This window comes from Pygocentrus nattereri, chromosome 6 (assembly GCF_015220715.1).
Source record: "Pygocentrus nattereri isolate fPygNat1 chromosome 6, fPygNat1.pri, whole genome shotgun sequence".
Taxonomy (NCBI): domain Eukaryota; kingdom Metazoa; phylum Chordata; class Actinopteri; order Characiformes; family Serrasalmidae; genus Pygocentrus; species Pygocentrus nattereri.
In genome coordinates, this window is record NC_051216.1 from 6,398,463 (window position 1) to 6,412,055 (window position 13,593).

At 40.7% G+C, this 13,593-nt stretch overlaps 1 protein-coding gene across 2 annotated transcripts in view; it reads left to right on the forward strand.

Moving 5' to 3' along the window:
• Nucleotides 1-13,593, forward strand: part of dnajc10 (DnaJ (Hsp40) homolog, subfamily C, member 10) — a 40,662-nt gene that overhangs the window by 7,725 nt on the left and 19,344 nt on the right. For both annotated transcript variants that reach the window (XM_017722891.2, XM_017722890.2), the window contains exons 2-12: nt 1,625-1,901; nt 3,017-3,182; nt 3,300-3,350; nt 4,009-4,091; nt 4,986-5,117; nt 5,641-5,734; nt 8,380-8,457; nt 8,576-8,619; nt 8,738-8,869; nt 12,116-12,205; nt 12,406-12,516. In XM_017722891.2, the coding sequence (XP_017578380.2) occupies nt 1,704-1,901; nt 3,017-3,182; nt 3,300-3,350; nt 4,009-4,091; nt 4,986-5,117; nt 5,641-5,734; nt 8,380-8,457; nt 8,576-8,619; nt 8,738-8,869; nt 12,116-12,205; nt 12,406-12,516 (1,179 nt within the window). In that variant the 5' untranslated portion in view covers nt 1,625-1,703. The remainder of the gene's footprint in view (nt 1-1,624; nt 1,902-3,016; nt 3,183-3,299; nt 3,351-4,008; nt 4,092-4,985; nt 5,118-5,640; nt 5,735-8,379; nt 8,458-8,575; nt 8,620-8,737; nt 8,870-12,115; nt 12,206-12,405; nt 12,517-13,593) is intronic.

The window sequence follows — 13,593 nt, forward strand, 5'->3', positions numbered from 1 at the left end:
ATGGCAGCAGTTATTATTAGAACGCCGCAAGCGCCAGAGTGTAACTGCTGCACCATTTAAGGTGGAACGGGGAAATTCGAACAAGATGCTGGCGGATGTTACTGCGACGCTGGAGACCCGGTGGAGTTCGGGCAGCAGGAATAGAGAGGAGTAAACTGGGTGCTCGCGGTGACGATCAGCTGTAGTTTAGTTAGTGCTCGTGTTTTGTGTTAGTGTGTGTTGTGCTGGTGCGAGTGGATCAGACACAGCAGCGCTGTTGGAGTTTTTAAACACTGTGTCCACTCACTGTCCACTCTATTAGACCCTCCCACCTTGCCGGTCCACCTTGTAGATGTAAAGGCTGTTGGCTGGGTATTTTTGGTCCTCGGACCTGTAGCGACACCGAGGTGTTTAAAAACTCCAGCAGCACTGCTGCGCCTGATCCACTTGCACCAGCACCACTGCAGTGCTGAGACTGACCCACCACCCAAATAATGCCTTCTCTTTGGTGGGCCTGTGGGGGTCCACACAGCTCTGGTCAGTACTAAATTCAGCTACCATTAAAGTACCTTCATAGAAGATCAGTGACCAATAGGACGGGACACTCTGGAGCACCTGCACATGATCCTAAGGTCACCAAGTCCAATGCCAAGGGGTAGAACTGTGCTCTCTGGAGTGATGGAGCTCCATCCAGTACCTCTGGGGTGAGCTGGAGGTCCAGAACTGACCATCCAACATCAGTACCTGACCTCACTAATGCTCAATCAGATCCTCACAGCAATGTTCCAGCATCTAGTGTAAAGCCTTCCCAGAGGAGTAGAGGCTGTTACTGCAGCACAGACACTGTCAATGCCCTTCATTTCAGAGGAAACGCTGGTGTCCGCAAACTTTTGGACACGCAGTGTGTGTCAGTCTTAGAGGTACATTAACGAAAACAGTCTGGTTTATTCTGCAGGAGAAAAGAAGGTTGCCAAGTAGTTATGAATCATGAATTATAGCGGATTTCGGTACATAAACCATCACAAACATCATTACTGGTCCTCACGGAATTCATACAATTCAAGAAAAATAACCTTTTCGCTGCTGTCGGATCAAAACCTCGTATCTCCAAAACGGAAGCTTTACAGGAGAAGGAAAAAACCTGCTTCACTTTTAATGTGAGTCAATGGAACCAGACGTCTTTCCAGGGCGTTTTGGGCCGTTTCTTTTGGTCCGTTCGTCATGAAATGTACACACGGTGTGAAGAGCAACAGGCTTTTTCAAATTAAGTCAAAAACTGAAAAAAACGACAAAAAATGGAGATACGAGGTTTTCTTCCCACAGCAGCGATCTATAGACCTGTTGCTGTAGAGTGAAGGTAGTGTTGGAGTATTGAAGACCACAGGTGTGTAATAGATGATCTCTTTGGTTAGGTAGTATTTCCTTGTCTAATAGTATGTGTATAGTATGTGGTCGCTCACAGTAAAACCTGATGACTTCCCGCTGTGGCCCGGATTTAGGCCATGTGACGCATCCCTCCTCGGTTTAGACACTCCACCTTCTGTAAATATAGCCAGCGTATGCCTGCGTGTTGATTTCTACGTGGTAAATATTGTAATATGCCGTGTGGATGGCCTTCTGACCGCCTTCTGTTCTGTGCTTACAGGGTTCTTTGTTAGGCACATGGTTTGAATCTTCAGGCATCTTCAAGATCACCTGCAACAACGAGGCATCAGAAATCAAGCATGGCAGTGATCCAGAACTGTCTGAAGCCGTCAAGGAAACCACTGCTCTTCCTGCTCTTCATAATGTGGCTGGTGGTTACCAGTCACTCAGATGAAGATTACTACAAGTTACTGGGAATTTCGCGAGAAGCAAGCACCCGGGAGATCCGGCAGGCCTTTAAGAAGCTCGCTCTGACCATGCATCCAGACAAGAACCCAGTGAGTGCCATAACCAAGAACACAGCAAAGTCCTTTAGAAATGTGTGAAGTGGTTTATGTTCTTACTGGTACCGGCTTTTCTGTTTGTGGTCCATCTGAAGTAATTATGGTTTAGTTTGCTAATGTGTAAGTTTGTCAGATAGTGTGGTGGGATGGTGGAGACACTGATGGATTAATAAAAAGTCTAGTGGGCTGTCAGAGAGTCTGGTGGATGTGCTTTCATGTATTGGCTGGTGGGTTGTCAGGGTGGCTGGTAGGTTAATGGAAAGTCTTGTGGATTGTCAAAGTCTGCTGGGTGGTTGGATAATCTGGTGGGTTTTCTGAGAGTCTAATGGATCGTCTGAAATTCTGATGGATTGTGGGAGAGTCTGATGAATTGTTGGAAAATCTGGGGATTGTTGGAAAATCTGGTGGGTTTTTGGAGAGTCTGATGGATTGTTGGAAAGTCTGGGGGAAGGTCAGGTAATCTGGTAGGTCGTCAGAGAATCTGCTAGATTATCATAAAAAAGATGATGGATTGTCAAAGTCTGGTAGGTTGTTGAAAAGTCCGGCGCGTTGTCGGAGAGTCCGATGGGTGGTCGGATAATCCAGTGGTTTGTCAGAGAGTCTGATGGATCATTGCAAAGGCTGATTGATTGTCAGGAATTCTGGGCAGGTGGTTAGATAATCCGGTGGATTGTCAGAGTCCGATGGATTTTCAGAAAGGCTGATTGATTGTCAGGAATTCTGGGGGTGGCGTGAGAATTTGGTGTTATTGGAAAGTCTGATGGATTATTGTAAAGGCTGATGTTTGTCAACATCTGGTAGGTTGTTGGAAAGTCCGGTGGGTTGTCGGAGATTCAGATGGATCCAACTGAATGACGTGAACCAGCCTGTAACAAAACATTGATTTAGTATCTTTATCATTCCTTAAAAGAACATATAAATAAATGCTGCTATGGACTTCAGTCCAGTGTTTGTTGTGTTTAAGTGAATCGTCGTCATCATGGGACTTTGTTTTCTGCTAAACGGAGACATGTGAGATTGAAATGACCCTTGGAAGGTCTGTTGCCTAGATTAACCGTTTAAACGTGTTGCGTAATTGATCATGTCTCTCTTCACATCTGTACGTGTAGAATGATGAGACGGCCCACGAGAAGTTCTTGAAGATCAACCGTGCGTATGAGGTGCTGAAGGATGAAGACCTGAGGAAGAAATATGACAAATACGGAGAGAAAGGGCTTCAGGACGACCAGCAGGGAGGCAGATACGAAAGCTGGAGCTACTACAGATATGATTTCGGTATGATTTGGTAACTCGAGCGAGTCACTGGTCTGTTTGAAAGACCTGAACATAGATGTATTCCATCGTGTTTAGTGGTTTGCTGACCTGAACCATCCAATGATTTCTGTTTTACAGGCATTTATGATGATGATCCAGAAGTTATTACTCTGGACAGAGGAGACTTTGGTAAGTGATGTCTCTCTTTACCAGACGTGATAAAATCAAGCAGACAGACATTTGCTTGACGGAAGTAAAAGGTTTGGGCGAAGACGGAACGTAATATATTAAGGGTCTTTCACAGTAGGCAGTGTGTAAACATCACATCAACATCACAATATTTCGTTTTTCTGAGGTTTGTCAACAAGTTGGAGCGAATAAAATGCAGCAACAAAGCCGCAGTGCCACATAAAAAAAAAAAGCGGGAAAAAATCTGAGAAAGAATGAGTGAACTAATAATTTGGTAGTTATTAAACTTGTTATTATTGTTGTATTTGTTATAAAATCAAACCGTTGGTAAAAATAAATGAATGAAATGAAACAGGCCTTCAGTCAGCTGCTTGTCACTATGCAGTTTCTATTCACTGGCTGGTTACAGACCCTCTGTAATTGGTGTAATTTGCCTTTCTGATCCACAGAGTTCAGTGTTCTAGAAATATGATACCCATCATATAATCAGTGTATTTTGACAATTTATTATGACAATAACAGCATATTTTAAAATTTTCCCACCTCTCGATGAAAGTACAGTCATTTTGCGGAGACTGAAGACACTTTTCAGCTTCTCTCTGACTGAAAATGAGAGTCATTTGGGGTGACCGGTTGTTTTCTCTCCTCTGTTGGACAGACGCAGCGGTGAACTCTGGAGAAGTTTGGTTTGTGAACTTCTACTTTCCCCGATGCTCGCACTGTCATGACCTCGCTCCAACGGTAAACCTCGCCTGCTGTAACTCACAACCCTGGCTTTTACGCTTCTTGCTCACCCTGTCTTGCGGTAATCTCTCTCACAGGGCTGTACGATATCTGAAATTTAGCGGTCAATATCAAAATGGTCTTTTTTTTAAAAAAAAAGCTGGAATATCAGTGACCTCATCTGCGCCCACATGACTGCATTACATGTACATATCGTTTAATATTCCTTGGAAAGCTGTTTTAAATTAAACCAGTTTTCTAGTTTATTTGGTAATTGCTGATTTTTCAGTTGCATTACCTTCTCGTCCAGCTCTAATGCAAATTATAATTCTAATTAAAAAAAAATCATTGTCATTCAGAGGGTTTGGTGTGAAATGGTTCAGATGTCTTTACAGTCGTGGTGATAGGAACCAGGGGTTGCCATGACTACAACACAGACATTTTATTTACTATCCAGAACCACCAGAGAACCTACACAAGTCTTTTGAGTTGTGTACTGTTGATGATGGTAAAACACTGAAATCATATATACATATATATATATATATAATAATAATATATACATACATACATAAAAATACATCTTTGGGATGATTTTGCTGGCAGTCAAAAGTTTAGGCACCACTTCTCAAACATGTGTGATTGACTTTAAGTTTATTTGCTGACTTTAACATATTTAATATCAGTATTATGCAGAATAAAACAAAATGCAGCCCGTGAAAATGTTATGGCACATTATGTATTTTATGTTGTTTATGTCCAATTTGTGGACTTAATGGTGCAGAAGATGCCGTATTAAAGTGTGTCCCCTGTGTAGAGGATGTCTTCATCACACATAGCCAGACCGTCTAAAAACAGAAGACTAATGTTTTAACCACTCTAATCCGATTCTGTGCTTATATGAATGAACAGTGGCGAGAGTTTGCGAAGGAGATGGACGGTGTGATACGGATCGGCGCGGTGAACTGCGGAGACAACGGCAGACTCTGTCGCAGTAAAGGCATCAGCAGCTACCCCAGCCTGTACATCTTCAGAGCCGGCATGGTGAGATTATTCATCCTTGATGTGCATTTTTTTTTTTCTCCTCCCATATTTAGTCATTTTCAGTTCCATCCGCTAGTTAGGACTCCCCCAGTCACACGATGCTACCAGTGCTAGGAGGGTGAAGGCAGCACAGGCTTCTTCTGAGACCTGTGAAACCAGCCGCTGCTTCTTTTCGGCAACCTCCAACCTCCACCAACCTCCAGATCTGCTACATCAGCTAACACGCCTGCGCTGACCAGCATCATGCTGAGTGATGGGGGGAGAAGGGGGACCATTCTGCCCACCCACAGAGAGCGAGGCCAGTTGTGCTCTTGGACTCGCAGCTATGAACGTCTGTACCATCACCAGGGATCGAGCTCACGATCTCCTGATGGCAGGGCCAGCGCTTAGATGCCCCCTTATTGTGCATGTATTAAAAGCAAAATAATTACTTGAACAAGAAACATCCACAAAAGGTTTGAGCTCGGTGACTGAATCCAGATTTTACTCGTCATTTAATGCATTTTTCTCTCTCATTTCTCAGAATCCAGAGAAATACTATGGAGACAGGTCCAAGGCCAGCCTCACCAAGTTCGCAATGCAGTTTGTAACCAGCAAAGTGACCGAGTTGTGGCAAGGTACGTTCGCCAACTGTCTAAACACATTAAACAACCAGCTTGGTCCATAGTGATACCGTTTGAACAAAGCCTTTCGCCTCTGAATTGGTAATAGAGGAGAAAAAAAAAAAAAGGTCTTTGGCGCTTTATTACGTTTTGGAACATTTGGACCGCTTCTATTGGTCTGTTCATCATGGGATTTGGACACAATGTAAAGATCAGCTGACATTTTCATTTTCAGTATTAACAAAAGAAAAAAAGAAAACAAAAAGGTTTGGTTCCAAAATTCTTTTACTTTGTTGTACAGATAAAAGCTGCTCTTTACATCGTGTGAATATTTCATGATGAATGGACCAACATAGTTGTTCACAATCTTGTTTCATAAACATACATTAAACTCAAAAAACACCGTGTAAAATGTTGGGACGGTGCTGAAAGTGGTATGTTAAGCATCCTGCAAAGTTTGAATGGAATGTTTGGGTGTGGCCTAATATTCTAATGAGCATGCTTGATTGACATGTCTGTCCAGCACTCCCAGTTTGCTTTGTCACTGAACTGAAATGAAACAGTGTGAACGAGGAAAAACAAGTGAAATACAAACGTTACTCTTATTCACGTTACTGCTGAACGAGTGTCCGGGGAACTGAATAAACAGACAGATGCGCTAGCTTGATAGCTCCGTTACGCTGGCTACGTTAGCTTTTGCTTGGTGGTTGGCTTTGTGGACGGGACAAATCACAATAGCCTTGATATCGTCGCTGTCTGAAGAAAAACGTGTCTCCATTTTAATACGTTTTTATTTTTGTGCTGATTTTAACGTGACGGGTCTCCTCCACATTTTGTGAAAATTTCATAATGAATGGACAAACAGACGCACTGCAAAAAATCTTTGTTAACTTACATAAGTTTTTGCCTTCTTGTTATGGGACAGCGGGGAGGCGTACCCAAGTGCAGAACTGAAACCCAGCAAAAAGGGTAAGGAGATGTATGGGGCAGCAATAAAAAAAGTGGGGTGACCCCAAGCCGGGTTCTAACCGCCGCTGTATGGCTTGGCGGTCTGTGACGTTACCGCTGCGCCACTGGGGTGCATGGGCAGCCTCGGTTGAAGCCCTTCAAGGAAGGGAGAGAAAAAAAAGACGGGAACGAACGACAAACAAAGGAAACGCCACAACCGGCGTGCTCAAAGGCTTAGTTGGAAAAAGGGCGAAATAAAAAAAAAATAATCAGAAAACTGGAAACTTCCACTGTGATTTTGAGAGGAAGTTTTAGGTTTTGCAGGTTTGCTCCTCAAGGAGCAAACACTTTAGCGGGGCTTGGAGCCGTCTTTTCTTTTGAGCTCTTAGTAGTTTTAGGGCAGTTTCTCTCTTTTGACTTTCCAGCTCTTTTCCTTTCTTTTCTTTTCTCTTCCTTTTCACTGAGTACCGTACCGGTCACCCCTCTACAAAGGTGTGACACACGCTGGCGTTTGCTGCCACCTTAAATAGGAGAGCTCCCAGGTGTATCAGGTTAGCCTGATTAGTCCATGGCGCCTTGCTGCTGTCGCCCTCTGCTGGCAGCAGGCGGTGCAGGCAGGGCGCCTTGCTGCCGTCGCCCTCTGCTGGCAGCAGGCGGTGCAGGCAGGGCGCCTTGCTGCCGTCGCCCTCCTTTGCTGGCAGCAGGCGGTGCAGGCAGGGCGCCTTGCTGCCGTCGCCCTCTGCTGGCAGCAGGCGGTGCAGGCAGGGCACGTTTTGGAGAGATACTTATGCAAAAATGTATATATCACTGCTGTTGGAAGAATACTAAAATGGAGATACGAGGTTATTTTTTAGTTTTTGACATAATTAGAAAAAGCCTGTTGCTCTTTACATTGTATGTAAATTTCGTGAAGAATGGACCAAAAGAAACGACCCAAAATGACTTGAAAAGACGTCTGGTTCCATTGACTTATATACTGATCATTGACTGATAATATTGGAGATACATATCAGTGTTGTTGGAAGAAAACCGTGTATGTGTGTGGTGGTGTTGTTTGTTTATATATATATATTAATTACATATTACACATTGGGTCACTTCTTTTGGCCCATTCATCATGAAAGTTATACTCAATGTAAAGAGCAACAGGCAAATGACAAAAATGTAGACAGGGTTTGGTTTTTCCTGTAAAGTATAATTTTTGGAGGAATACAAGGTTTTCTTCCGACAGTAGCGATATACGTCTGTGTATCTCCAACATTGTAACTTTACAGGAATATGTTTTTCCCTTGTTTACTTTTAATGTAAGTCAGTAGAACCAGAATTTTATCCATGTCGTTTTGGGCTGTTTCTCTTGGTCCATTCTTCATGAAATTTGTGAAGAAAGTGTTTGTTGTGCCCATGTGGCTTTAACATTAACCTCTTACTCTCCAGGGTATATTTTGGTTTGTCCATCTGAATTTACGTGACCAATAAAGAGATGCCGTCTGTTTATAGTTTAGAGCCCAGATTTGGGGAAAAACGGGTCGACTTTCAGTAGAAAAACAAACTGAGTTCAGCTTCTTTTATTATAAGGGTTTAAAATGACATCACGGTGGTCTCAAGGAGTTTAAGGTTATGAGTATTAAATTATGTAAATGATACATAAATATGCTCATGCACTCCTTTATACAGTGTCCTGGTCTTGAAGAATGTATTTCTTTCTTTTCAAGGAAACGTTTTCACTGAGATCGATCAAGCGTTTGCCTCCAGAATCGGATGGCTCATAACGTTCTGCGCTGACACTGGAGGTAAGATTAAAAGCATTTAATTTCTGGATAAGACAGACAACAGTCTCATTCACAGCTGATAAGAGGAGAGCAATTACAGCTCATACAGCTCTGATTAGTGCTCTTGTTTTCCCCACAGACTGTCTGGAGTCACCGACGAGACAGAAGCTGGCTGGGATGTTGGTGGGCATCGGTCTTCTTTTTAATGACACACAGTCTGTGTAACGTCCTCTGTTGTACAGCGGTCAGTGCCGTTGCGTTAGTCAGTGGTGGTGTCTGTGTTTGTCCCGTCTCTCTGCAGGACGGTGTGGTGAAGGTGGGCTGGATGGACTGCACCATGCACCCTCAACTGTGTGAGAGTTTTGACGTGACGAGCAGCAGCACCGCCCTCTTTCCTCCTGGCAGCTCCCTCGCTCAGGACGGCAGCGTGCTGGTAAGACTTCCTAAGAAATATTCTTACTTATATAAGATGACGGTTTGTTTTATTATGTTTCAGTTTATTTGTCGGGGACAGTGCCCATCGTTACAGGGCTGATATCCTGTATATGTCGTGTATATTTCATGTAAAATATGTCAATTCAAAAAGGAGTCTGGACTGAAACAGCCTTTAGAGGTTCAGAGTGAGTGGGCGGAGCTAAACTGCTGTGGGCTGAGTAGGCGGGATACACTGTATGTAGATGTGTTGGTTTTCGTGACCTCGCTGAAACTGTAAAGCAGTTTTTTTTTTTTTTTTTTTTTTTTTTTTTTTTTTTTTTTTTTATAATTTCTTTATTGAGCAACAACAATACAAAAAAAAGGATGGGGTGGACCCCAAACATAAAAATTGCTCACTTGTTTTACAATATTCAGAAGGAGAAAAAAAAAAAACACACCCACCCACCCGCCCCTCCCACACACAAATCCCAACAACCCCATGTTAAGCACGGTGCATAAATAAAAGTAAAATTAAATCACAAACAAGAGGACAAGAAGAGAAAGGGAAAGGGAAAAGAGGACAATAAATGAAAAAACAAAAATACTAAAAAAATTAGTAGAAAAAAAATCTAAAGGGGACAAAAAAAAAAAAAAATTACTAAATAAATAGACAAACAACTCAGACCTGTGTCTCTTCTGGTTCAATGTCTACAGTGTCTATGATGGACAGCAAGGGGTCCCAAGTCCTGTTGAATTTACTCAATGCACCATTAAGGGAAAATCTAACCCTCTCCAACTTCAGATTGAACAGAACTTCCTTGACCCAATGACTATAAGAGGGGGGTGCAGTATGTTTCCAGTTAAGCAAAATTAAACGCCTTGCCAGTAAAGAACAACAAGCCATGCAGTGTTGGGCTTTGCTTGAAAAGGATTTAGTTTGAAGAATACCAAAAAGAGCTGGGAGGGGGTGGGGATCCTCCCCAACATCATAGGCCTTGTGGAGGGTACCAAATATTTCTGTAAAGCAGTTTTTGCACTGTAGTTTACATGTTTGGACTGTATGGATTGAGGAGTGAACAGTATTTTTTGAAACTTCAACACTGTCTGTGTTTACATGCAAAGATGTTTGCCATTCCGATTGAACACATTCTGATTACAGACTGTCTGAGGTGTTTATTCTCACTCTACTCAACAATCTGATGGAAAATCTCTGTTTTCATGCTCACTACAAGTAATCAGGTCCAAAATGACGCGCATGCATAGAGAATCACCTAGTGTATATGTTACCATGACAACAAGCATCATGTGAGTCCCGTCAGAGTGAGATGAGCAGCAGTGAGCAGTGATTGTGTATTTAACTGCTTTAAAATGACGTCAGACTCAGGAAAACGTCCTTCACACGTCCTTATTAAAGAAGGCCGAGAGGAAGACGTCGTGCTCTGAGACACATAAGCTGGACGTCCGTCCCACCGCCGTCTTTTAAAGATCAGAGCATGAACTTCGTCTCCTCTGCTCCAGTTTCTGCTCCGCCTTGTTGAGCGGTATAAACTCTCACTGTGACGCGACGCTCATGCAGAACGGACTTAAACTTTCCGATAGGGAATGTAATCGGATACAGGCGTTTACACGGATATTATTCTTCTTTTTAATGGATTATTTACAGGATTGCCCACCTCGATCAGTCAGATAGAAACTGTATTCTGATTGGCCTCAATAGGACTAGTCCATGCAGATTGAGGTGATTGAGCTATTAGTCGGATGATTAACGGATTATTAGGCTACATGTAAACGTGGCTACTGCTTACATACTTCACTAAACTCTGAAGAACGTGAAGAAAGTGTGGAAAATGTAGTTTTTCATGATATGGGCCCTTTAACATTAACCACAGAACTGTAAATTATATTAATAATGATTTTTAATTATTATTTATTATTATTATTATTATTAATGGTGGTAGTAGTAACTTTAGGAGTAGTAGCTGCAGCAGATTTAAAAGGTATATATGGAGTGAAAATGTAATAAAACACTTGAGGAAAACCTTTATAGCTAACTTAAAATGTGGTTAATACTGTTATTTTATTCCCGTTAGTTTTTAAAGAGTCAGGGATTAGAAGTTATTTCTAATAATAGAACTTATTAAATCCTAGTACCACTGTGTCCATATTATGCTAGTTAAATTATCACTAACCATCGAGTCGACCTGAAATCAAAACCTGCCTTTTTCACCTTTTTTAAATACCATATTAAATATGATTCGTCATATCATGTGATTTAAAGGACAAAATTCTGGTTTTCCCGTAATCTTCCATCAAACTGCAAACGTCACCTCATTTTTGAAGGTGTCACTGCGCATTAAGGACCAGGGCAAATTAATATCAGCCAATAATGTGATGTTTCCCCGTCCCATCACCACCCCCATCCCTCATAATCATGGAGAAAACGCTCAGCTAGCTCAGAAGACCCTCTCTGATATCATTTCACTTACAGATATGATGAATAAATGTATTTTTTTAACAAAATTTCTAGTTATTACAGTATTTGGGCTAAAGTATTCGCCACCTAACCCATTAGGTCTATAACTAAAAACACTAATCCAGTGTTTTTAGTTATATTTTGCAGTTTGCGTTTTTGAACGTTATTAAACGTGTAGAAGAAGTTATTATTGCACCTCTTCATGATACTGATAATAAACAGAAATCAAGCACAGTTTTTAATCACTGGTTCAATAAAACTAGTTTGAAAGTGATTTTAATTCTTTGTTGTAGTCCTGTTAAATATTTTGGGTTTTTTTTCTCCCAACATTTTTAGTGCTTTTTGCCATTTGCCATTAAAATTGTGCTTTTTTTTAACTATTGCTTTTAGTGTTATTCTTATATTTTCTATTTTTTTTATTTTCTTATAAGATTATATTAAAATTATATTTGGTGAATGGAGGAACAACAAAGTATGAATTTCATTGTACAGTGAAACTGCCTGTTTCTGCTGTGCGTATAACAATAAAACTCTTGAATTGTGGTCATTTTTGGCTGAAACCTTTGGTGGAAATAAAAATGATGCATGATTAACATATTATTATTATTATTATTATTATTATTAGTAGTAGTAGTATTAGTATTAGTATTATTATTATTCCTTCTACTATCGTGTTATAGTATTATGCTAATCACTGTAGTATCTTCTGTAGTAGGACAGCATCTTCCAGGGTTCCTGTTTCTCTTTGCTCCTCTATCGTTCTCTGAATGAATGAATTTCTTGGTCTCGCAGTTTCTGAAGAGTTTGGATGCCCGAGAGATTTACGCGCTGGTGATGCAGCACATGCCTGACCTGGAGACCCTCACCAAGTCCAGCTTTGAGGTAATGGATTTGAGCGTGAGTGAGTGATGTGGTTATTTAGCAGTGCAGCAGTCTGAACACGGAGGAAGTGTGTTGCACCCCCTTCGCCCCTCCCAGCAGGTGTTTGCTCAGTGTTGCTGTTGTGACTCACACAGGATTTCGCAGATACGTGATTTAATCAGCAAACTAATCTGATGATAATCATAAAACTTTGTTTTCAGGACAAGTTGGCTCATCACCGCTGGCTGATCAGTTTCACCTTTGGGGAAAACAGCGTGGCCACTCATGAGTACAAAAAGCTCAGCGCTCTCCTCAAAGACGCCCACATACAGGTTACTGCTTTCTCCAGACAAAAGGGTCTCAGTGGAAACTGAACGTCTGAGTTTTGTCTGATAAGATTGATGTTTTTTTTTCCCTCTCATTTCACATTTGACTGTATAGAATCGGTTAACACATCTTCTGCAAATAAACGTAAATATGGCATTTTCCTGCTGATTTTAGTGCACAGTTTGTATTTATCGATAGGATTCAAAAAAGATTGTAGAGAAAATTAAATGTCTTATACTGATATGTTAAAATATGAATTAAAATGTGCAGACGTACGTCCTCTGTTAACTTATTTTGACTTGGAACATCAACAAAACAGTTTGTAGTTAAATATTACATAATAATATCATATTTTATATATATATATATATATATATATATAATGTGTTGTCAGAAGAAAACCTCATATTTCCAAACTAATAACTTTACAGGGGAAGGAAAAAACACACTTTACTTTTAATGTAACTAAATGGAATTTTTTTTTCCCAAATGTTGGAATTTTTTTCCATGTTGGGCTGTTTCTTTTGGTCCATTCCTTACTAAATTTACAGACAATGTAAAGGGCAACAGGCATTTTCAAATTATGTCAAAAACTGGAAAACAACAAAAATGGAGATATGAGTTATTTTTATATATATTTATATATATATATATATATATATATATATATATATATATATATATATATATATATATATATATGTGTGTGTGTGTGTGTGTGTATATATATATATATATATATATATATATATATGTATGTATGTATGTATGTATGTATTATATATCCATCCACATACAGGGTGAGTCAAAAGTCACACGACACCATTTATGTGTGTATGTGTGTGTGTGTGTGTGTGTGTGTGTGTGTGTATATATATATATATATCTATGCACACACACAGAAGAAACCCTTGTATCTCCTTTTTCATTTCAATTTCATGAAGAATCCTGTAGAGTTATCATTTTGGAGATGTGAGGTTTTTGTCCAATAAGTGTTGTATATGTACACGTTGTTGGGACAAAACCTCGTATCTCCACTTTTGTCGTTTTTCATTTCTCGACATGTTGATAGTGTTTCTCTT